Raw genomic sequence first — 25,243 nt, forward strand, 5'->3', positions numbered from 1 at the left:
TGCAAGCTGCATGAGAGGAAAACCGTAGCGTATGACTGCACGGCCTTTGGCACTTCATCAGACCTGAAGCAAGTCTGATGGATGAATGAATGAATGAAAGAATGGATGGATGGATGGATGAATGAAGCTGGTGTTGTCACTTTAGTTGCTTTCTCTAAATCCAACAATCCCTGACAAAGAAAGGAAACATCTGTTGTAGGGTGCCTCCCTCAGTGAGTGCCAGGCAGCTGTCAGCAGATGCTCTGGGCGCTTTTCCTGCAGCAGAGGGGCCTCTGCTGGACACCACCCGGGTCAGCCTCACATCCTGGACCTGTCGAGCCAAGCCTCCGGGGAAGGTGGGAGGAGCGCTCACTTAGCCCTCTGTAAGCCCAGCACTCGCCAGCCTTCCCCACCCCTGTCCCCCTGCACACTCCTCACCCTTCCACACACCCGGAAGTGTCTATGCTGTCCTCCTGTGCTGGTAGATGTATGTCAGCACGCACAGCTACAGCTGTCTAAGGCGAGGGTACCTCATCTGAGAAACTGCCTCCAGAAGACTGGGCTGGAGGCAGAAGGACATTTTCTTAACAAGCGATGTGGCAGGGCCCAGCCCTTTGTGGGTGGTGCCACTCCTGGGCTGGTGGTTCTGGGAACCATGAGCACTCTGAGCTAGCCAGTAAGCAGCTCCGCTCCACGCTCAGCTCCTGCTGCCAGGCTGCTCCTTGTTTGAGGCCCTGCCCTGGCAGCTTTCAGTGATTAACTGTTATATGGAAGCAACTTACAGGTTGCTTTGGTCACGGTGTTTTATTGCAGCAATGGAAACCAAAGCGAGACACTCTCCCGGAGCTGGTTCACAAGTGAAGGACAGGCACATGGGCCTCCCTGCCTCGAAGCTGGGCTTTGGGGAAGGGGCTTCACTGGCCAACTCACCCTCTCAGAAACTGAATCTATATAAATCCATTAACATTTTTACAAACAGCTAACACTCCTCATCTAGAAAACAAGTCTGTGTTTGTGATTATGCCAGTGTGCAGGGTCCAGGAGGCCGAAAGGATTCACCCTACTGACTCCGAGGTCACCTCCACACCCTTCCCACCCTGGAGGACATTCTTTTGTTTTGTTTCGTTTTGAGGACAGGGTTTCTTTGTGTAGCCCTGACTGTCCTAGACTTGCTTTGTAGACCAGGCTGACCTCGAACTCACAGAGATCCATCTGCCTCTGCTTCCCTGAGTGCTGGGATTTTAGGGTGTTTCACCCCCACTGAGTCCAGCTGTGGAGGAAGTTCTTGAAGCCAGCCATTCTACTATGCTGTGACTGATGTGGTCTGGCGTCCAAGAAAGCTGGTGGTGACCCTGCCCTCCCATTGGTGGACAGAGCCTGAGGCCCTGCAGTCCACATGGCCCAGAAATTGCATTCATTACACAGGTGCCTGGAGAGACCACAGGGACACCAGCCAGGGAGGGGTGAATTCACTGGTGAATCTAGAAACAAATCCTGTTGTCTACTGCCAGGCAACACCCCAACTCCATTCACAGAGGAAGCTTGCAGGCCTTTCACCACGGAACCTCCCAGCTTGGGGTTTTGCCTGTGGAGTTAGTGCTGTGATCTGGCCCCTAGGCCTTGGTGGTGGTAGGGCTTTATAAATGGCAGCCTCAGGAGACGAAGGCACAAGACACAAGGGCAGGATAGGCTTTTAGGACACCCTCAGCCTTCTGCTGTGAACCTCCAGTACACTGTGTGATACCTCTCCCAGTGTACCCCTGGCTGTATACGGTCCAAGACTGGGACTGAATTTGCTGTCCTTCCCCACCCTCATGGAAAATAGAGCTCTTCCAAAGCCAACAAGCCAAGCTTTGCCTTGCCAAGACTAGAGGACCCCAGATCCTCTCCCAGAACTGAGGCTTCCAGAGGGCCTTCCCTGGCCAGGGCCCCCCAGGCTGGAAAAGGCTTGCTGCTCATCATGTACCTGGCCCGGCCCATGCCACCTTCTACCCAGTTCCCTTCAGTGAAGGGGCAGAAACAGTTCACACAGACATAAGTATGTTGTGGAGACTCAGAGCAGTGTGGCACCTCTCTCAGAGCAGGGCAGGCATGAGAGGTGCTCCTTAGAGCACAGGCAGAGGCCCCAGGGCCAGGGAAAGTCAGCCTGGGGCCGGTGAGTTCAGAAGAATGTGGGGGAGGCCACCGGCAGGAGAGAACGTGGTCCCAGGTCCTGTGAGCTCATCTGCAGTGACAGAACACTGGCTTTCATCCAAGAGCAAGGGGGACAACTGAAGGCTTTTAAGATTTTTCTAACTTTATGTGTGTGTTTTGTCTGCATGCATGTATGTGAACCAAGTGTGTCGGTGGTCAGAGACCAGAAGAGGGCCCTGGATCCCCTGGAACTGGAATTTTAGATGGATGTGGGTGCTAGGACTTGGGCCCTTCTGGAAGGGTAACCAGTGCTCTTTACCGTTGAGTCACCTTTCCAGTTGCTACCAAAGGCTTCTAAACACTGGACTGCAGCCCCACCGAGATCTGACTTTTTAGATGAACCTGGACACTGTGCAATGATCCCAGCTCAGAGGGGGGCTTGGCCAAGGGGCTATAGCGAACATAAGGGGGCCCAGGCTTAGCATGCGAGAACACACGACGGCAAACTGTAAAAGTTAGCAGGGGGAGGCGAGGTCTTGGGGGTGGGGAGAGCTTGTTGGACCCAGTTCAGGACCCAGCTACTGGGGAGGTGCACAAGACTTGGAGGTCAAATCCATGCAAACCACAAGAGATTTATTCAGCCAACGGGTGTCGGGGCTGCCCTGCATCCAAGCAGGAGACTGCCCCAAGGAACAAAAACTGTGGGTTTTTAAAGGAAAAAGCATGGGCAGGCAGGGAATTACATGTCTTGGCATTACCGGATTGGGTAAAAGGGTATATAGGGAAATTGACCTTTAAAATGGTTGGTCTATTTTAGGTGCCAAGACCAGTCGGTCCTGGCCGGGTCATCTGGAGGATAGCTGATCATGAGCAACACCTGGAATGTCCTGAGGAGGGGGAGCAATTAGCACATCTTGTGGTTTTTTTTCTTGGTAGCCTGACTCAATGGTGATCAGAAGCTTTGCTCTAGCGCCTTCAGAGCACATGGACAGCAGTGGTCGCCCTGGGAACTTCCAGGAACATGCAGGTGGAAGGGCTGGGAAGATGTTGGGGGTGCATGAGGCTTGGTCAGGGCTTGGAGAGCATCTGCCTGAGAAGCCACCAATGTCTGAGGGCCAGATTGACAGGCCACGTGATTCCAGCATAGCAATGTTTGAGCAGTCAGGAGAGTCACAAATTCTAGACCAGCTGGGGCCACATCTGGAGCCCTTGTCTTAAAACAAACAAACAGATAGAAAAGCTGTGTGACTGAAGAAAGTGAGTGGAGCTTTGGACAACAGCACCCTGGATGAGCCTATTGCTGTCAAAGGTAAGCTGGGCATTAAGGGCATGCTTTTAATCCCAGGACTTGGGAAGAAAGGACAAGCAGTTTGAGTTTGAGGCTAGCTTGAGCTCAGGACAGCATGGGCTACATGGCTACACAGCAAAATCCCACCTCAAAACATAAACAAACCGAAAAGTAAGGAGCAAGCAGCAGCTAACTCAGGCCTGTCATCTTAACTGTTAGGGAGACTGAGGCAGAAGCACTGAGGAGCCGAGGCCGGACCAGGCAATTCAGTAAGATGTCAGGCCAGACCAGGAAATTCAGCCAGGCAATGTCTCAAACGTAGAGGGGGCTGGAGAGGGGCTCAGTGGCTCAGAGCACAGGCTGCCCTTGCAGAGGACCTGCCATGGCCCCTCACAATTGGCTGTAACTCCAGTTCCAGGGTGGGCCCGATGCTCTCTGGCCTCTTCAGGGCACTGCACACATGAGATGTGCAAACACACAGGAGCACACATGCGCAGAACAACACTCATGTACATAAAATAAAGTTTTCTTTTTCTTTTTTTTTTTTTTGGCTTTTTGAAGCAGAGTTTCTCCGTGTACTCAGGCTGTTCTGTAAACCAGGCTGGACTCAAACTCACAGAGATCCATACCTGCTTCTGCCTTCCGTGTGCTAGGAATAAAGGTGTGCCCCACCACTGTCAAGCTTAAAAAAATAACAGAAATAAAAAGGCGAAAACAATCGAGGCATGCAGCTGGTGGCAGGGTGCTTGCCCAGCATGTGTACGTTCAACAAAACACGCCCGAGAACCCAGGGCGGTCATGTGCATCTGTAATCTCAACCGTGAGCATAGGCTGCGTGGTGAAAACCTGTCTCAGCTGTGGCAGGGGCCTGAACAGAGGTGACAGAGTGCAGGAAGCTAGCAGGGTTAGAAATATTATCTGAGACATACCTGGGGATCTAGCCCAGGCTGGCCCGGTGCCTCCAGGTCCTCCTGCCTCAGCTTCTCTAATGTTGGGATTACGGGTGTGCCAACATTTTAAAAAATTAGTTTTGAGATGGAAGCGTTTAAAAAGCACTGGAAGGCAGCAGCGGCGGCGATGGTGCACTCGAGAGGCAGGTGTTATCTCTGAGTTCATGGCCAGCCTGGTTTACAGAGTGAGGTACAGGACAATCAGAGCTACACAGAGAAACTCTGTCTCGAAAACCAAAGCAAACCAACCAACCAAACAACCAACCATCCAAACCAACCAAACAAAAGCGCTTTTGAAACAGGCTGCCCATAAGTGCCTTCTAGGGAGAACACGGGATCCAAGCCCTCCAGGGTCACCTCAGTGCCTGGCACCAAGAGCCAGGCAGGTGTGTGGAACGCAGGGTGAAGAAGGCCTTCCGATCTTCCAGCTTGGTCCGGCCGAGAACTGCGGCTGAGGCAGCCAGCGTCGACGGGCTTCCCCTGCCGAGCTGCGGGGGTCCGCGGGGACCCGAGGGCCGGCCCAGCTCGCACGCTGACCGAATGCTCAGCTCCGCGCAGCCTCGGGAGCGCGCGGACAGCCGGGATTCGGACGTCCAGGGTCCGGCAGCGCCGGCCTGCCGCACCTCCAACTCCGCCCGGCTCTTCAGCACGACAGCCCCAGGAGCCGCAGGGCCGCGCGGACCGTGGATTCTCCGGGTCGCCACTGGTTGCCGGGCAGAGCCACACCGCGCGCGCTCCCATTGGCCGCAGGCGGCCGCGCCCCGCCGACAGGTACTGCGCTCTGTGCCCTCGTTATTGGGCCGCGGCTGCGCGGGCCCCTGAGGATTGGCCCAGGTGGCGGCCCCGGGGAGCCCTCATTGGCCGCAGGTACCACCTGGCCCGTGGATTGGCCGCCCGGACGGCCGGGTTCCGCCCCCGCCCCGCGCCCACACCCGCCCCCCGCCCCGCGCACCGCCCAAGTTCCGTGGAGTTGGCGCGGCCGGCGCCGTCGGTCCCCCCGCTGCGCGCTCCCTTCCGCGTTCCGCCGTCCGCCCCGCCTGGCAACCCGGCCCTGCGCGGGGGGCCGCTAGCCATGGCCGGAGCGCCCCGGGCGCGGCGCTGACGGCGGCTGGCGGAGTGCGCCATGCCCAGCAGGACGGACCCCAAGATGGATGGGAGCGGCGGCGGGCGCGTCCGTCTGAAGGCGCACTACGGGGGGTGAGCGAGCAAGGCGGGGTGCGCGGCCGCGGGGCTCCGGGACGGTCCGGGTGGCCTGCGCGCGAGGGAGGCGGGAGGCGCCGGCGAGGCGCCCCGGAGCTGCCGCGGCGCCCTTGACCGTGGCCCGAGGGAAAGCTCGAAGGCGGGGCGCGCTCCGCGTCGCTGGCTCCTCCGGGCGCGCGCAGCAGGCCGGCGATGCGTCGCTCCAAGCCAGGTCTCACTTAGGCGGGGACATCAAGGACGATGTCTGAAAGTTTTTGTCAGATTGTGAACACTTCTGGTGCGTTAAAAAAACAGCACCACCAACCAAGGTTACTTAAGTTGGTTTCGGTGTAAATGTTGGGAAAGCTTTGAGCCAGGTAAAGGCATGCGCAAGAGTGGGAACTTAAGCGCACGTTCCGCGGCTTTTGTTTGGGGAAGAGAACTTTTTGGAGATCTCCAGAAAGAATACGGTCCTGCCTTTCTTTAAGGACGGGATTGGTGACGCTTCCGTCACTTACAGGTGGTTTGGGGGCCTGGCTTTGGCCCCCAGCCCCGGATTCCACTTTCCTTTCCTGGGGAAATGGGGAAATACTGACGGTGGTGTTGCCTCGGAGTCTGGAGTGATGGGTGCGGAGCGGTGGTGTCTGGTGGCTGGCCCGCCTCCGCTCAGCTAGGGTATTTTGCTCCTCTGATTGTGTAGACAGAAGGCGGTGGATGCCTAATGCTTTGGCTGCTTCTCCTGGAACCGACCTGGGTACTCCCACGTCAAGGGTCAAGGGTCACTGCTCTTGGACAGGAGGAAGGAGTGGAGTGGAATGCTGGCCCGGTGGCTGGACTGGGCTCTCGGCATTCCTGGGAGTTTTACAGAGACAAGTGGCTGTGGTCGTCCTGAGGTGGTTCCTTGCCTGGGCGGAGGGTCTGTTTCCAGCCTCCGGCTGCCTGGCTCCACGGTTTGTTAAGGAAGTTCCTGCCAGTTCCCTCTCACTATGGCCAACCTCTGGTGATCCTGGACTTGAAGCAGCGTTTCTGATAGAGCCAGAGAAAGGATTTCTGGGGGTCTGACAGGCCCACCCAAAGATGTCAGGTCCAAAGCCCTGCCTCTGGCCTGGAGTGCCCCTGCTGAAAGGGAAGACTTAGTTGTGTCCTCAGGCTTCTGGATTCTGGAGTGAGCCTGTTAAAGCTGAGAGACTGCTTCCTCTGCCTGAACCCCAAGCTCAGCAGTTGGTTCTCACTGAAGCTGAGGGCCCCAGGGGTAGGACCCACCCTTCCCTTAGGGCAGGTTGAGCCAACACTTTGGGGGTCATGGCTCACCTTGGACAGTTCCCCTGTCCTGGACTTGTCAGTCTTGCCCCTCCTCCCGCCTTTGCCCCTGGGGAGCACTTTGGTTACTGGCAGTGTAATTCAACCTGTTGACTCTAGTTTCCTCAGCTGACAAAACTGGAGCCCCCCTTCCTCTTCCTCTCTCCCCCTCCCCTCTTTTCCTTTCTCCACCCCTTCCTGCCCTCCTCTCTCTCTACTTCTCCACCCCTACTCCCTCTGTACCCCTCTGCCTTCCTCTCCCTCTGGAGGAGGCTTCTCCCCTGCTCTCTAAAATCCGCCCACTGGGTGCCTTTGGAGCTTGAGTCCCGAGGCTCGCTTGAGGAGGCAGAGCTACCCTCTTGGCTGTTAAAGTTGGGGCTTGGGGGAATGTGCTGTATAGGAAGGTGCCGTCTTGGGGCCATGGCACAAGACACTGCTCTGAGGGAGGTGACAGAGCTACAGCTGAGAGTCAAGGATGCAGCCCTGTCCTTAGAACAGTCAGTGTAATATGTCGGCCATTTGCCTTCCTGTTGTCCCTCAGTCCCTTTGAGGCTTGAGAGCAGAGTGCTGCCACCAGTGGCCACCTGTATTTGAGGAGTGTCAGGCAACACTGTTCTCAGGGAGTTGCCTGTGAGCCGGACAGGCAAAACCGAGGTGCCTGCTTTCTGATACTTCAGTTATCACTGGGGATGGGTATTCCATCCTGCTAGGCTCTTGTTACAGACTTTCATATTGGAGGACCTGCGGTTGGGTGATCTGTCCAGGCTGCTCCCAACTTCTGAGACACCCTTGCTTAGCAGTGTGTCAGGAGGAGGGCTCACCAAAGCTGGCTTGTAGCTCAGCTCCGTGGGGCACGTCCTAATGTGTCACCTGTGCCCTGGGCACCGAGGGGTGCTGGTGGAGGATGGCTTCCAAGGTTTCAGAAAGAGGTCTGAGAAAGGGATGTCAGACCTGATTTCCAGCGTTCCGGTTGGCCAGTGCTGGGCAGTGTGGGCACCATGTGAGGGAGATGCCAGGTGACAGGTGCCTGGGGCTGAGCTTTGGAGGCCCCACATCAGTTTTGTCATCTGCCGTGGTTCTACAGGCTGTGTGGCCTAGGACAGGATCAATTCCCAAGACAGGCAGGGGCTGGGCAGAAGCTGGCTGGCTGATCTTGTAGAAAACGGGGGCAGCTGGGGACACCTATCCCTGGCCCTGCACAGTGGGTGAGACCCACAGACCGGCAGATCCCCGGAGGCCTGGCTGGTGTGCAGGGCGCCGGGTAGGTGCTGGATGCTCGTTGCTCTGAATCTCGTCTTTGTTCATAGACAGTTGTGTGACCCAATTTCGATAGCCCAGTGGGGAAACCAGGGGACACAGCAACCCTGGCCAATGTTCCTGTCTCAGAGCTTTTCAGGTTTCCTTTCCCAAGCCTTTTTTTTTTCCCCATGGATGTCAGACACAAGTCGGGATTTTCACTGCTGTTTCTGTGAGGGTGTGGTCCTGCTTAGTTTCCATGGAAACTTGTTGCTGCTGCCCTTCCTTATAAGGAAAATAGGGGAGCAACACTCCCACTTCTCATTTTCCTCCTCCAGGTCATGTCTCTAAGCCATCTCCTACGACAGAGGGTTAAGTCCCATCTGGGAACGAAAGATAAAAGGCAATGGCATTCTGAGATTTGCTTTTCCAAGAAGTTTTGCCTTTCAGAATTGTTGCTGCTACGCTGGGGTAGAGGTGGCTCGGTCCTACCAGGATGTTCAAGGACGGCTCTGACTAGCTAACTGTTGGCTTCTCTGGGTAGTGTGCCTGGTTTTCACCCTCAAGGCTTTGGGGAAAGGCTTGACCTTGGTGTCTCACCTGAATGAAGCAGATGGACTTGTGTCTGCATCCTGGGGTCCGACACTGTTGCTCAGCAGGCACGGGTGCTTGGCCACCACTACGGAGGCCTCTGTCACCTCAGCTAGCTTCTCTGTGGAGCCATGGAGGTCGCTTTAAAAACTGGTCAGTGGTGCCATTTCGTGTTGGGGCTGCCATTGTCTTTGGGGGAGATTTTAACTTCATTTATCTAATCAGTAACTTGGCTAACTGAGCAGTGTTTGGTCAGGTTCGGGTGTGATCTAAGTGACAGATATCCCTGTCCTTTTTGTCCCAGGGACATCCTGATTACCAGCGTGGACGCCATGACAACATTCAAGGACCTCTGTGAGGAAGTGAGAGACATGTGTGGCCTGCACCGGCAGCATCCACTCACCCTCAAGTGGGTGGACAGTGAAGGTAGCCTCAGCCTTGGGATGGCCAGACTGAGCTCCCCTGGGCTTCGTCAGCCTCCCCCACACGCTGCGCGGCTGAACTTGTTGGAGCCAGCAGTTCCTCAGCAGGAATAGCTGCAGATGGGCAAATAGGACCAGGACAGACCGGGCAGCACAGGAAGCCAGACAAAGCGGGGTGCTCCTGCTGCATGGGGGGCCCCGATCTCAGCTGGCTCCCACCTAGCACAGGCTCTTACCCCTTACCTGATGATCTTGTGTGCTGGGGTTTTCCAGCTGCTGATTTAGGAAGGACTAGCTCCTCCTTTTCCTAGCAGAGCCGGGAAGCTGAGGGTAGCCTGAGGCCTCCATTCCCCCCCTTTTTGATTTCTCCCTCTCCTCTGCTCCTTTCTCATCTCTCTTACTTCCTTTTCTCTGTTCTTCTCTTTCCTGTCCTTTTCTTCCCTTTCTCCTACCTTTCTACTTCTCTATTTTCTCCCCTTTTCCTGTCCCCATCTTTCTTGCTCTCTCTGCATTTCTATGTCTCCATCTCCTCCTTCTGCCTCTCTCTTTCCCACATTCAGACCCAGAGAAAACTGGGATGAGGTGGAGATAGTCAGGAGAGTGCCCTTTCCCACATCCGACTGTTGCTGTCAGTCAGAGACGCTGTGGAGTAGGTAGAGCACACAGCCTCTCCCATTTCCACAGGACGATTGGAACTGGGGCTGGTTTTATGCGTCTCCACATCCAGCAAGCCCAGAGGGCAGGGCCCTCCTTCTTTACCTAGGCCACCTAGGAGAAGGTGCTAGGTCTTATTTGCTGGCCCGCAAGCTCTTGGAGCTCCTGAGGCTGTGAGTGAACAAGGTTTCCTTCTGGGGTTGATAGGTTCTTACTTGGGGCCCTCAGATCTTGTGAGGGAAAATTAGCTCGTTGGTTTGGCTGGCTGCTATGGGCTCTCCCATCCCTGCTCTGCAGATCAGACTTTGCCACCCTCCTTCCGTCTGAGCTGCTGAGTGAGCACTAGTGCTGAGCAGCTCAGCCCTCTTTGCTGTCACGGCCTCATTGGTGCCTCTTGCCTCCACCCGTAGGTGACCCTTGTACTGTGTCCTCACAGATGGAGCTGGAGGAGGCCTTCCGCCTGGCCTGTCAGGGCAGGGATGAAGTGCTCATCATCCATGGTAGGTGACAAATCTGGGCTCGGCTCTCATCTACTCGCTCGGTCTGTGGAGATAGATGCCCTGTCTCTCTCGGTTCATGCTGATCACAGTCCGTCATTGAGGGAAGCCAAGCAGGGCTGGGAACCTGGAGCCAGGAGCTAAAACAGAGACATGCCCGGGGTGGACACCCACAGTGGACCCAGCCCTCCCACATCACCCAATAATCAAGAAAATGTCCCATACACTTGCAAAAGGATGGAGGCATTTCCTCAATTGAAGTCCCCTTTCTTAATAACCCTGGCTTCTGTCAAGTGTAAAACTGAGGAGACCATAGCCTAGGGGCCTCTCCTCAGCTGGAGAATCTTTGTCTGACAGCCTGAAGACAGAGCCTGGCAGTCTAAAATCTTGTAATGGTTGTATGTACTTTAAAGTAAGTTTATTAGATGGGAGAGATGGCTCAGTGGTTAGGAATACTTGTTGTTCTTGCAGAGGACCTGGGTTCTGTTCTGAGCACCCACATGTTGGCTAGCAGCCGTCTGTAATGGGTTCTTGGAGGGGTCCAGTGCCTTTTCTGGCCTCTGCAGGCTCCTGCATGCATGAGGTGCACAGACTCTGAGTCAGACACACACACACACACACACACACACACACACGTAAAGATAAATTGTTAGGAGTGATGTGCTTAATTAGAAATGTATTGTTATTTATTTACTGTGTGTGTGCTGGGGTCCATGTGTGAGGATCAGAGGAAAACTTATGTGAGTTGGTCCTTCTCTTTACTGTGTGGGTCTCAGGGGTCAAACTCGGGCCATCAGGCTCGATGGTAGGAGCCTTTACACACTGAGCCATCACACTGGCACAAAAACTTAAGTTTTGCTGAGCCTCATTGCATAGGCTTGTAATCTTGTTCTTGAGAAATGGGGTTAGGAAGATTTAGAAAGTTCCAGAAAAACTGTGCTATGGAATTTGAGAAGGCCAGCCTGGACAGCTTAATGAGACCTTGTTTCAAAATAAAAAGTAAAAAGGGGAGAGGATATAGGTCCTATAGCTCAGTGGAAGAGAGCCGACCAAGCGCTCGCAAGACCCAGGTTTAAGTCTTGGTGCTGCTTTCTGGATTTTGATTTTCAAGGTGATTGCTGTCCTTTCTTGTTTCTGAATTACCTTCTTGATGAGAACTGCTAGTTTTCCTTTGATAGCTCTGCTTTTCAAAAGCCTTTCCCCTGGAACCTTATAAACTGGGTTTGACGCAGAGACGTGCTTGAGCTTTTTGGTCTGTGCTGAAGAATGTCTTCTGAAAACAGGTCCTCAGCTGGGTGGTGCTAGCACACATTTTAACATCCCAGAACTTTGGAGGCAGAGGCAGGTGAATCTCTGTGAGTTTGAGGACAGCCAGGCCTACAAAGCAAGGATGTTACACAGAAAAACCCTGTCTTGAAGGGGAAACAAAGAATGGGTGTGGACTGTGGAGCCACTTGCCATGACTCAGGGCAGGACTTTCCCTGAGACAGCATTATCATTGCACACTGATCACTTACCTCATCATTTTCTTTCTTTCTATCCAGTTTTCCCAAGCATCCCAGAACAACCAGGCATGCCTTGTCCTGGAGAAGACAGTAAGTGTTCAATTTAAATTTTTAATTTTATTTTACTTTATGTATATGGGTGTTTTGCCTGCATGTGCGTTTGCGCACCACATAAGTGCCTGGTGTCTGCAGAGGCCAGAAGAGGGCATCACAGCCTCTGAAACTGGAATTACAGTTATCAGCTGCTGTGTGGTTACCAGGGATCGAACCCAGCTTTTCTACAAGAACAGCCAGTGCGCTCAACCACTGAGCCATCCTTCCACCCTGAGTGCTCCATTCTTTAATTCCCTTTTAACACGCGCCATGCGCTAGGGTAGAACTGCTGCCCGTCACGCCAGGGCAGTGGGTGGGGCCTTGCGTGAAGCAGGGCCCTGGGCCACAGAGTCACTCACCGGTGAGCAGCCAACCTCGCAGTGCCCAGCGCTGTAACCTGAGAGCTCCCTTCACTTTGGATGGCTCCCCCACCACTTCCGTGGGTATGATTTGGCTAGCTGAGGCTTTGTAGGGGAGGTGAGGACAGGAGGGAGGTGCGGTTGGCTTGCTTTGGTAGCAGAGTGGAGGTCAACGAAGTGCCCCAATTTGTCTCAGGAGGAACATGCCCAGGCCAGGAGCGCAGGGCGCTGCACCTCTGTACACTGTCTGCCCCAGTGCAGGCCGCCCAGGCCTGGCCTTCTTGTTCTCTCTATCTGGTGTTCCCTCAGGGAAAACAGGTCCAGGAGTGGGGGCTTGGTCTTCGCCTCTGAGTGCATGGAGGCCATGCTTAGGTGTTAAGGGATGGCAAGGCTCAGGTGGGTGACAAGGTTTGGCTCACCTGGTTTCTGAAGTATCATGACCCAGTGTCATTAGAGGAGGCAGGGGCTGGCCCATGTATTTTGCCTCCAGTGGGATGGGGAACCAACCCTGGGCCATAGGCTGGGAAGGCCATGTAAGGTGTGTGCGCGTGGATGGGGTGTTGTGTAAAGAGGCCTTAGACTGGGTGGTATGGAGCCTGGTGTTAAGGTGCCCATGTCCCGGGGAGGCATCTGGACAGTGTGTCTTTGAGTGTGAAAGACAATAAAACAAGGCAAGGGTTGGCAGTTCTTACCTGGTGGCCTACGTTCAGTCCCTGGACGCCTGTAAAAGCAGGGGACAGCCAGCTCTCAGAGTAATCCTCTGACCTCCAAACACACACTATAACACACATGTACCTGTATTCCCACACATCATACACACAGGTACATGTTTACACAATAATAATAAAGCTTTAACATTAAAGAAGAAAAAGCGCAAAGTTGTTGAAGAGGGAAGGTGGGGTTGTCCTGACTGTCTCAGCAGGTGTGTTTCCGGTTGTGTCTGTCTGCTACCTGGATGCCGTTTTGGCTGTTGTGACAAGATTGTGGTCATGTGTGATCAGAGGGCTAGAGAGCAGGTAGCCCAGAGTGTCTGTGCCCTATGTCAGCCCTGCCCCAGAGCTGCAGGCCTGTTGGCTTCTTGTTTGTGTCTGGGTGCTATAGGGAGGGGCTGTTGCCCCACAGTAGGTCCCTGGAAATCTAAGAGCTTCTCTGTTGAAGGGTAGAATTCAGGAAGGACAAGATGCGTCCATCGCGCCTTGGAGGCATGCAGAGATTGTTGCCTTCAGAAGGGCTGGCCTGGTCACATGATTGCTGGGTGGCTCCGTCTCTCATAGACAGTTTTTGTCAGAACTGTAGAACTTGGGCTGAGATAGGGCATGAATTGAGTACCACCGACGACCAATGGATGATTGGCAAGCCAGGATCTCGATTACAGATCACCCTGCCCAGGCTGGCTGGTGCACTAGGTTATAGAAAGGCGGGGGTGTGGGAGACAGGAGGACCCTGATATGGTCTCCCAGGCTTTGCACGGTGGCATTCTGTGAACACTTCCCACTTGATCCAGGTACCTGCCTTGGACACAGGAAAGCCATCTGGTTGTCCAGGGAAACTGTGTGACTGCTGTCTGCAAGGATGTCTGTGTCTGTCGTTTTGCTGAGGGTCTGTGAGGCCGGTCAGCCTGGTGGCATGTCAATGACAAGGGAGACCATCCTTGAGCTTCACTAGGACAATGTAAGCTGGCCGGATGGACACACAGATAGACCACAGCCAGAGGGACTACCATTTTGAAAACTTTGCAGGACCTGGTTGGCATGGAACAAGGGCATGTGAGCTGGCCTGTGGTATCTCAGCCGGCACCCTACAGCCCCCGGAACTCCCCGAATTAGCCAGATTCTAACCTAAGTCTTCAGACTGTGGAGTGCTTGGTTGACATTCCGCTTGGAAGCAGATAGCAGCAGGGTTTCCGCTGCTCCGGTGCCACCATGGGAGGCTCTCCCCTGCCACGGAGCCTCGCCCTCATCCTGAGCTAACGTCTTAGCCATGTTGTTAAGTCTCCTGGGTCATGAACTGGAAGGTTTCTGCTTATTTATGTGTTTCTTAGTTTCCTTTAGCAGTGTTTGCAGTTTTGTAGGGTTGGTTTGGGTTGTTGCTGTTTTTTGGGGTCCTGGGACTTGAACCCAGAGCCTTCTACAGCATCCACTGAGCATCATCTTCATATAAGTCTCTCACCTCCTTGTTTAATCCTTAAACCTTTTTTAGCTCTTCCTTTTGATGCTGTTATAAACGGAACATTCTTTTGAAACTAATATAATGGAACTTTTCTTTTTTTTTTTTTTTTGGAACTTTTCTTCATTTACTTTTAGGGTTGTTCATTGTACAGAAAGATAATGGGTTTTTGTTTTTTGTTTTTGTTTTTTTCAAAGTAGCAGGATAACTTTATTCAGAGTGAGGTGGTAGTACAGATTAGAAAGTCACGATTGACAGCGGGTTAGCGAATGAAGGTGCTTGTCTGGTTAGTTTCTGTCAATTCCACACAAGCTGGAATTGAGAACATGCCCCCATCAGATTGGCCTGGAGGCAAACCTGTGAAACTTTTTCTTGACTAGTGACTGAAGGGGGGTGGGGGGACAGCTCACTGTGGGCAGTGCTATTCTTGGGCTGGTGGGCCCAGATTCTGTCAGGAAGCCGACTGAGGAAAGCAAGAGCAAGCCAGTAAATAGCATTCCTCTGTGGTTCCTGCCTCACTTTCCCTAGTTTACAGGCTGTGACCTGTGGAATGAAATAAACCCTTTCCTTCCCAAGTTGCTTTTTGGTCATAGTGTCTGTCAAAGCAACAGAAAGCAAACTGAGACCATATGCAGGAACCAAGACAAGTGATTTTAGTGTGCTCACCTCGCAGCTTGTGGCTCACTGAACTTCTTAGTAATTCTAACAAGTTTTGTGGCAGTTTACTTATATAAGGTCATTATCACTGCAGAGTAGCAATGGTTCCTATTCCTTTCCAATGTGGGAACCCCGAGTCTGTCTTTGCCCTGATCTTAGAGGAAAGGTGCACAGTTTTGTGGAGTTTTGTTAATTTTTGTTTTTGTTTTATTTTTGTTATTGTTGTTAGGTGTGTTCACTGTGGGTTTTTCACTCTGGGGTCTTAGTAAGTTCTCTGTGCCTAGGTAGTCGGCTGTTTTTAGCACAGAAGATGATGAATTTTTTAGTGGGTTGTTTTGCACCTATTAAGATGATCATGTTTGTTTGTTTTTTTTTTTTAAAAAAAACCTCCTAATACACTGACCAATTTTCTTTATTTTTATTCTCATGGGGGTGTGGGGACATGAGTGCAGGTACCTGTGGAGGCCAGAAGATGGCGCTGGATCCCCTGGCACTGTGGTTAAAGGGTGCTGCTAGCCACCCGATGTGAGTGTGGGTGCTGGGAACCGAACTTGGGTCCTCTGGGAGAGCAGAAAGTTCTCTCATCCACTGAGCCATCTTTCCAGCACCAAACTAATCAGTTTTCTACTTTGAATTTTCCTTGGATCCTATGAATAAATTTCACTTGTTTTGCTAGTGTTTTATTGTTTTGTTTAGTTTTTTCTTTCTCTTTTTAATGATCACTGATGCTGGTCATGAGGTTCAGGCCCCACTGGGTGATATAAGAGCATCCGTCTTGGACTTCTGTGTTAGCCACATCCACAAATTAGGTCACAGCAGCAAGCTTTAGGGACGAATCACTGTAGCCAGCATGTGCACTTGCTACTTTGTGGGTTCTTCTTTCACCCTTCAACCCCTTAACACTTGATATGAGAGAAAAAGGATAGAGAGGACAGAGATCCCTGAATAAAGTCAGGGGTTGGAAAGGGGGTGTGTCGAGCTCCTTGGGGCAAGTTTGACCTTGGCCATCAGGGTATCTAATTTCTTCTTGTTGTCTCTTCTTAACAAACTGCGACCAACAACCAACCAACAATCCACCTATCAGGGCTCTAGCATTTATATGTTTTTTGAAAAGTCCCCAGAATTGCAAAGGTCACATAATAGCAGAAACTTCTGTAGCTGCCAAAACCATGCCTCTGCTAGAGCATGAGGCAAATCATAGTCAGCTGCTGTGACTCAGCCCCACATCCCCACACCTGGGGTTAAATGAAACATGTTCTCATAATACTGCTGTGTTTTCTAAAGATACTGAAATTCCAAAATTGTCACCACACATCACTGTTCACACGCCCTCCATTGGTGGCTACACCGAGGTCCGATTGCCCTCTCTTCCTGGCAGATTGGTGGGTCTGGTCTGACTTCCTCCTCCATCCTTTTTTGTGGGTGGCCCTACACTGTTGTGCTGGGGGTTGTGTGTGACTGGGTTGGCCGTGGGGCACCAGGTGGGGGTTGGGTGTCCGGAGTCCCTGAAGAAGATGGAAGGTTTCTGCAAGTCAAGAAAGACTTCCCGGTCTGTCTCTTGTGTTGGGTCACAGGCCTGTTCGTTTCTTGCACCTGCTGTCCTCCTGGCCTGTCAAGCTGCTGTGCCTCCTGGGGTAGTCAGAACAGTGGCCCAGAAGCAGGCTTGGGCAGAGGAGGCCTTGGCAGGGGTTCAGTCACCAAAGAAGCTGAGATGGTTATCTGTCCAGAGAACAGACTAAAGTGTCTTGGGACATGATGTGTGTGACCTGGAGGTGCTGGGAACAGGCTGAGCAAGAGGCTTAGCAGGAGGCCAGAGGCCTGGTCTTCAGAAGGCTTGGGTTCTATCCCTAGTATCTGAGAGGGAAAAAAAATGGAGTGTAATAGTCAGGTGGCTGCCATCTTGTTGGCCACCATATCTGCATCATGACTTTGGGCAGGTAGGTAAAGTGTGTGGTACCTCAGTTTCCCTCTCTGTAAGTGGGGACTATGAAGTTAATGACATTTAGAAGTGTACATGTCCTTGGGAGACAGAGGACAAGAGGATCAGAAGTTCAATGCTATCTTTGACTCCATAATAAGTTAGGTCTGCCTTGACTAGTCTACATGAGACCCTGTCACAAAGAAACAAAACAGCCAGGTCAGTGGCCCATGCCTGTGATCCCAGCACTCTGGGAGGCAGAGACAGACAGATCTCTGTGAGCTCGAGGCCAGCCTGGTCCACAAACCCAGTCCAGGACAGCCAAGGCTACACAGAGAAACCCTGTCGCAAAAACAAAACAGCCATTAAGACAAAGAAGGGGTCGTTCAGGGAAGCCAACTCTGTCATAGTCTGCTGTACCTGCCTGCTGACGATCAAGTACAAATGGGAGTTCCCTGCCAACCACCACTAAACTTTTGCAGAGTCCACCCTTGTCCTGGAGACAGGAAGAAACAGAGCCAGGCTCAGGGTGGGAGTCGTGGAGCGACAGCGTTGGCAGGGAAAGATGGAGGTAGGTGCTGTGGGCTGTCCCTGAGCAGAGTCTTTTCCAGCTCCGAGACTTCCTAGTATTTATAGGTAGGCCATTGTTTTGCTAAAAATCCACTTTCATTCAGACTTGTCTCAAATTATTTGCAACAAATTGGGAAAGCGACTTTTGCACCTAAAATAGGCTTGTAACAAAATTAGCCATCAGCCAGTTCAGCCTGCATCGTCTAGAGGTTCTGAAAAATGGGATATTTTGGGCTGGACTAGAAGAGAGAAACTGGCCACGCAGTGTTTGTGATGAGATGCTAAGTTTTACGCTGGACACAATTATTCTTGCTGACGTCCGTTTTGGATGTCATGGTTCGGCCACTGTGTGATTTTATAATCTTAGTGAAGGGCTTGCAGACTTGCCAGTTCAGGAGTAGGAACTGGCTGTCTTGGCTCTTGGGCTATGAAATTTGTATCTCAGCTGACAGCTTCCATCACCGTATTGTACTCCAGTAAAGCCTTTACATACACTGAAATCTGAATTTCACATGTGTTCATGTTTTCCAAAACATTATTATTTTATTTAACCAATTAAAAAGGAAAGATTTTTTTTTTGAGGGCTGGAAATTAAGTCCACAGCTTTGTACATACTAGGCAGGGGTTCTATTCTGCCATCAAGCTGTTGGTTTTTTGAGACAAGGTCTCACTTTGTAGCTTAGTCTGGCCGTTAGTGTGCAATCCCCCTGCCTCTGCCTCCTTGGTGCTGGGGTGTCAGCTGCTGGAATTCCAGGCCTGCCACCTCCGCCACCCTCTTCAGTCATCCTTATCTGCCTTGGCTAGAGAACTAGGTGATAGAACAGGAGCTGTCAGTCCTGTGTCTAAGTTCTGCAGTCTCCGAAGTGCCTAGTGCATAGCTCGGCAGCTGCCAAAAGAAAGAAGCTTTGCCCTGGGAGAAACGGCTTCCCTCAGCTCAGAGCTAGACCGAAGGAGCTGTGACCTGAACCCAGAGCTCAGGCAGACAGACACAGATCTCTGCGTTGACGTTACTGTGGTGTGTGTGGCTTGGCCAGCTGCTCGGGGCTGGCCAACACTGAGAGGGGGCCTAAGCACTCACAGCTCACGGGTACCAATGTGGGGAGGCATGAAGGCCAGGTGGTTGCTTATCATGGGCCCCAGGTCTCCCCGGAACACAGCACAGTCTGGTAGATCCTGGGTGATGGACTTCCTCCCGCCGCGGCCTGCTTACATGTGGTACCAGGGGGAACTGCTTGGTTCTCTGGGGATTTGCTGCCTCCCGTTTCTACGCCGGCTGTTAGCCACCGTCATCCTCCATGAGGGGTGGTCTGTGTAGTGGATGTCCGTACGATACGCAGAGGCTGCTTGACCTAGGGTTTGGCCTGTATTGAATGGGCTGTGGTCCTCCCAACCTGGAGAGGACAGCCCCTGAATGCTCATAGCCCCTCAGTGCTTACGGCCCTTGGGCGTCTGTGTGGAGCCCATCCTGAATGCATACCACAGACCATTGCCATGCCCGGGGTTGCTGCACCCAGAATCCCAGGCTGGAACTCATAGGCAGGCCCCTGGGCACCTGGGACGTTTCCCAGATGTGGCATTTTAAAGACTGCCTAGAATGAGCCCTCCTCTGCGGGGCCCTGGCTGGCCCTCATCCTGTCCGGCAGGCTCAGCACAGAGACGCTTGTTTTCATGTGACGTCAGCTCCTCCGTATCCATGCCGTGTTTTAGTTTGTGCCTCAGCTGCCGGCTGTAGCTTCCCAGGGGAGCCGGGTACCACCCGGGCCTGGAGACATGAGGAGGCAGAGATGAGAGGCGGGGAGCAGGACAGCCAACCTTCCATTAGATGTCTGCTCCTCCAGCGGTAGCCCACCCTGCCTATTGTGGATCTGGAGACCCACCCTGCCCATTGTCGGCCCGGAGGCCAGGGGACGAAGCATCGGCTCCTTAAAGGGACGGAGGATGCCTCCGTGCGTGCCCACCTTTGGTAGAGCATAAAGAATCCTGTGCTGGGGAGGCAGCAGAGAAAGCCGGTGAGTAGCGCACGCACGGCTCTCCTGTGGATTTTCCGCCAGGCCTAAGGTGGTGGCGTTGCAGGCCTCGTGAATGCAGTGGCTGGGGCTGGGGAGCACAGGTCAGCGGTCCGGGTCTCATCTCGGCTCCGACACAGCCTGTGTGCTGCACTGATGTTCACACAGACTCGGCCAGGGCAGGGATGCTGCTGCAGCATCTCACCGTGGTGCAGGAAGAACACCGAGAGGCCGTTGTTTCCCCTGGTGACAGATTTTTAGAAGAATAAGCCATAGCAAAGCATGCCGAGCTGCAGCTGACAGGGACGTGAGGGAAGGAGCTGTGCAGGGATGGCGGTGCTGGAGGCCTGGGCTGGGAGCCGCTGCAGAGGCTGGGGAGGCTCTCCTCACTCAGCCGAGCCCTGGGGGAGCCTCCGGCAAATTGGGAGTGTTGCCGTGGCTTTTACAGTCGCGCGTCTGTGTTGTGGTCTAAACGAACATGCATGTCTGCTGGTTTCTTTTCCCACTGCATAGCTGCGAGTGGACAGATCAATGGGACCACAGTGATGGGGTCTGGGCTCCTGCCTGGCACGCACAGCCAGCACCTGTTTCCATAAACAAGTGCACCTCTGGCTTTTAGTCCTACAGGGGCGAGCCTGCCCTGCTTTTCCTAGTTGTGTCTGTCGTGCTGGAGTCTGGGTGACGTGCACGCTTACTCCAGCAGGGCGCTCGGACATCGGCAGGCAGCGCGGCCTTGGCGCCCAGGTTTCTGCCCTGAGATGGTTGGAGGTAGATTGAGATGGGTCTGAGGCTGTGCAGGATTGAGGGTGACGTGCATGCATGGGATGGGGGGGATGCTTTTCTGACGACCATTTTGAGAAAAACAAAACAAAACAAAAATAAAACAGCTACCAGCTTCTCCCATCAAGCTGGCAGGGGGCCTTGGGGCCTGGAGAACCAGGTTGCCCAAAGGTAGCTCTCCTTCATTTGGAAGGTACAGACACTGGCAAAGACACCCCCCCCCAGGTCGGGGGTGCCTAGAGTGTCCTTTGCCCAGACATGGACTGCTCCTTGCAGCCAGAATGGGTCTCAAGGGTGGCTTATTTGTTTTGGGTCCTTGAATTATAAAAAGTGGCCTGCGAATGGGTGCGGGAGGAGAAGAGCTGGTAGGGCTGCTTGCTTGCATGAGTGCCTGCTGGGGAGGAGAAACGAGCTGTGTCATAGTTTCTCTGAGATGTATATGTGCCGTGGCCTCTTTCGGATCGTGAGACTGCCTGCTTGCAGTGTGTAGCCAACTTGAACCCTAGACAGTGGACCTGCAGCCAGGGTCTCTAGAATGGTCCTGGCCCTTGAGACCTCCCTGGTGGGTTTTGGCCCATAGCTCTTCAGCAGTTTCACAGAACTGTGGTCGGGGCCGGCTTCCAGGAGCCAGCGGCCTCCCTGCACAGCTGTTCCCTTCAGGTGCCGGCAGAGCACAGAAGGGGTCATGGCTGCACGTTACCTGTTTTTGTGTCTTGCCCAACTCTGCAGAGAGACTACCTTGTTGCCTAAGCCAAATCAGCTTCCAGGGGGCTCCTTCTCCAGTGTCTTGGTAAAGTTCAGAAGCACCAGTAGTTACATAAGGAGTTCGCTTTTGGGCTCTGTTCTTACCTCCCAGACTTTGCTTCTGAGCCTCAGGCTGCTGCCTGGCAGCGCTTCTCTGGGGTGCCTGTCATTCCTCACTCTGTCAGCAGCTCAGGGAGTCCATGGGTTTCCTGGAGCCCCTGTCAGTTCTTGCTAGGAGCTTCGGGTAGGTTCTTCAGTGGCTCCAGGCTTCCAGAAAGGATGTAGGAACCATTGGTGTTGGGTGTGAGGCCAGTGAATGTTCTTGGAAGTTTTCCCGTATCACGTTGTTTGATCTCTGATATGTCTGTAGAGTGTTCTGGTCACAGCAAATGAGCCAGGGTCTGACCGTCAGGAGAACCATCCACTGGGTTGGGCTCCAAACTGCCAGGAGTGTTAACAGCGTGGCTGCTGTTTCCTCTGTTGACCTGGATATGTCGTGAGGATGTGCGGAGCAGGGACCATCTTGGGTGAGGGGAACACCTCTGAGTGGACTGATTTTGAGGTGGTATCTGAAGAACCCAGAATATTTTGTTTTTGAACTTGTCCCTTGGTGCTCTGGACATTGATGTTTCTGGCATCATCTTGTTCACTTACTGCCTCTTGCTGTCTCCTGCCACAGGGCCTTTGCTTGTGCTGTCCTCCCTTCTTGCCAAAATGGTACTTTGGCTATAGTTCCCCCAGATTTACTTCTTGGGAAGATCAGGTACCCTGAGGAGCCCAGCTCTCAGCTGCGGGGTCAAGCAGGAGGCAGGTTCATTGTGTGCTGCTTTAAGAAGGATCAGAAAAGCCTGTCCAAAGTGAGCCACTGTTGAGTGGCAGTGAACACAGGCAGTGACCCAGCCTGGCATCCCCCTGCCCCGGTGTGTTTGGACACGGTGGTTTATTTTTAGGACTATCCTAAATATGTGGAGTAGGGCACCTCACTACGACAGGCTGCTCTGTCTCTGAGCCTCTGGACGGAATCTGCCAGATTCTGCCCCTCTCCAGGTGGCCACGGGGAAGAGAGATGGGCATGTGGCAGTGTGAGCCACCGCCAGTGTGGCCGGAGACCGTTTCTGCTGTCGCACTGTGACAGGAGGCTGCCTCAATTTCCATTTGATTTTGTGTTTTTGCTTGCTTGTTTTACAGTGTGGGATTTGAATGTGGCTGGCCCTTGCGTTTGTGTTTGTGGGGACTGGAGCCAACATCAGGTATCTTCACCTTATCTTTGAGAGAGTGCCTCTTGCTGAGCCTAGGCTCAGTTGCCTAAACTAGCTGGCCAGGGAGCTCTGCGGACCTGCGTGCCTCTCTGGCACTGGACCTGCTGCAGACCGTGGATTTTCTGTGGGAATCCAGACTCACGCCCTCATGCAAGTGTTTTATGGACTGAATCATCTCCTTTTTAAATGTCTCTTCTGTTGAAGGTTCTGAAAAGTCTGGTTTCCAGTAAGGTGGAGCCACCGAATGTTGGCAGGCGGTGAAGATCTGAGTCAGGCACAAGCTGCCGGTGCCTACCTCTGGCTGTCCTGGTCCCAGGCCCTGGACTACTGCCTCGCTTTGCTCTGCGGTCAAATGGGAGTGTTGAAAGCATGGACTGAGGCCACAGCGGGCAGCGCCTGTGTCTTGTCCTGGTCAGGAAGCTGCTTTGCTGAATGCTCATTGATGAAATCCGCATTGTACACTGTTTTTAAGACAACGTCTCACTGTGCAGCCCTGGACTGTGTGCAGTGTGTAGACGAGGCTCGCCTCAAGCTCACTTCTGCCTCCTGAGTGCTGGGGTTAAAGGTGTGCGGCGCCATGCCTGGCTCTGACTAAATGTTTACATTGACTGTTGCGTATTTCTATTTTTCTGTGTGGTTGGAAAGAAACAGGACCTCATTTCTCTTAGCCTGGCCTCAACCCTTATTTCTTCTTGGGTTCATTTCTACCGTGGCAGTTTTCTTTTTCATGTTTATTTCCAGGTTCCTGTGTAACACATCTGTGCAGCTGTTTCTATGGACTTTTTAATGTCACTTGGTTCTCATTTGCTTCCTTCCCTGGACCTATTGGCTCAGCTCTCCCTGTCTCTGCCCTCCCGACATGGCTGGGTCTCTTTTGTTTGTTTTTTAAAGATTAGTTTTTTTTTTTCACTTGTGTATATAAATGTTTGCCTGCAGACATGTGTGTGCCCATGTGGATGTGTGCCCAAGGAAGTCAAAAGATCTCTTGAAGTTACGTTTAAAGACAGCTGTGAGTGAGCGTGCAGGGCTGGAAGTCAGCCCCAGGTCTGCAGAGGTGGCTCGTGCTCTCGGCGTAGCCTCCCCCGTAGCGTCTCCATTGCCCGTTTAACTGGTGCACCACCGGCCCTACCCTTACTCCACCATTTTATTAAACTTTTGGTTTTCCTTGGGGCAGCCCTGCCTTCAGGTCTCAGAGTTCTGTCTTGTTTTCATTGGTTTGGTTTGCACAGGGTCTCCTGCATCCCGGTTGGGTTTGTAGTCAAGGATGACCTTGAACTTTGGATCCTCCTGCCTCCACCAGCTGAGCTGTAGCTCTAGCTTCGTCCGGTGTGTAACTTTTTTAAGAAGTTTATTATTACCGTGTGTGTGAGAGAGTGTATGTGATGGGTATGTGTGCGGGCGAGTGCCGCGGCTGCGGTATGTGGAGGTATCTGTGGGGAATTGGTGCTGTCTTTCTGTTGTTTATGTGGGGGGATGAACATCAGGCCCTGGTCACCAGCCTTGTGCAGCGGCCCACTGAGCCACCCCACCAGCCGGCGGGATGTCCTGTGTTCCCAGCTGTGAGTCTCCCTCAGTGCCCCCACTCCTGGGTGCGGCCACCACCCTCACACGTGTTTCATGACCCCTGAGCCTTACCCGGAAATGCTGCCGCCTCCCCTGCTGGCTCTCGGTCCAGCCCACCTGAGTTCCCCTTCTTGGTTTAGCTTACGGTGGAGGCACATTTCAGAGACCCAAGAAGAGGACGTGGGTGGCAGAGTTTTAAATTCTCAGAAGTCCTCCCGCTGTCGCAGCCCCTGTGGTGTCAGTGTGGAGTCTGTTCATGGTGACCCTCACAGTAGCATCTGAGCTACACTAGAGGCCAAGGATTTGGGAGGATGTGTGTGTGTATGCGTGGATGAGTGTGCAGGTGTGTGCATGTGTATCTGTGCATGTGTGTGCGTATGTGTGTGCACGTGCATGTTTTTCCTCAAGAACTCTAGCACCTATGTACTTTTCTGTGTGTTGTGTGTTCTCATCCTGGTGGTGTCCCTTGGTGTAGGCCTTTAGGTCTCTGTCCCAGGAACCTTGAGGACGGACACTGATGCTGCTTGGATGCGGGAGCGTCAGCTGGGCTTCTTGCACGACTGACGTCCTTTCCACTGTCTGTTTTGGGGTCCCCTCTGGCCATTGGTTGGACCTCCTGGATGGTCCTTCAGTCAGCCTTTCCTGTCCCGTACGTCTGTGGTCCCTAGATGTCACCAGGACTTCTTGTCCAAACCATACCTTAAATCTTAAAATGTCATCCCATCCCTCCCCGTGTGTGTGTGTGTGTGTGTGTGTGTAGGTGTGTGCGTGTATTTATGTGTGTATGTGCGTGTATTTATGTGTATGTGTGTGCGTGTATCTGTGTGCGTGAATTTGTGTGTGTGTATTTATGTGTATGTGTGTGTGTATGTGTGTATATTTATGTGTGTGTGCGTGTATTTATATGTGTGTATATTTGTGTGTGTAGGTGTGTGCGTGTATTTATGTGTGTGTGTATTTATGTGTATGTGTATGTGTGTGTGTATGTGTGTGTGTATGTGTGTGCATGAATTTATATGTGTGTATATTTATGTGTGTGTGTGTAGGTGTGTGCGTGTATTTATGTGTATGTGTGTGTATTTATATGTATGTGTATGTGTGTGTGTATTTATGTGTGTGTATTTATGTGTGTGTATGTGTGTGTGTATTTATATGTGTGTGTATATTTATATGTATGTGTATGTGTGTATGTGTATTTATGTGTGTGTATTTATATGTATGTGTATGTGTGTGTATGTGTAGGTGTGTGTGTGTATTTATGTGTATGTGTGTATGTGTGTGCGTGTATTTATATGTGTGTATATTTGTGTGTGTGTGCGTGTATTTATATGTGTGTATATTTATGTGTGTGTGTGCGTGCGTGTATTTATATGTGTGTATATTTATGTGTGTGTG

General features: G+C 52.6%; 1 protein-coding gene across 5 annotated transcripts in view; it reads left to right on the top strand.

The window, feature by feature from the left end:
* Positions 1-5,339: 5,339 nt before the first annotated feature.
* Positions 5,340-25,243, top strand: part of Prkcz (protein kinase C zeta) — a 98,372-nt gene continuing 78,468 nt past the window's right edge. For 2 of the 5 annotated variants that reach the window (XM_060378918.1, XM_060378919.1), the window contains exons 1-3: positions 8,960-9,081; positions 10,142-10,231; positions 11,773-11,823. In XM_060378918.1, the coding sequence (XP_060234901.1) occupies positions 8,988-9,081; positions 10,142-10,231; positions 11,773-11,823 (235 nt within the window). In that variant the 5' untranslated portion in view covers positions 8,960-8,987. Of the gene's footprint in view, positions 5,548-8,959; positions 9,082-10,141; positions 10,232-11,772; positions 11,824-19,672; positions 19,749-20,169; positions 20,271-25,243 lie in introns of those variants that run through there. The other 3 variants (XM_021655516.2, XM_060378920.1, XM_060378921.1) reach the window with 3 other exon arrangements.

Source organism: Meriones unguiculatus, chromosome 3, assembly GCF_030254825.1.
Source record: "Meriones unguiculatus strain TT.TT164.6M chromosome 3, Bangor_MerUng_6.1, whole genome shotgun sequence".
NCBI classification, from domain to species: Eukaryota; Metazoa; Chordata; class Mammalia; order Rodentia; family Muridae; genus Meriones; species Meriones unguiculatus.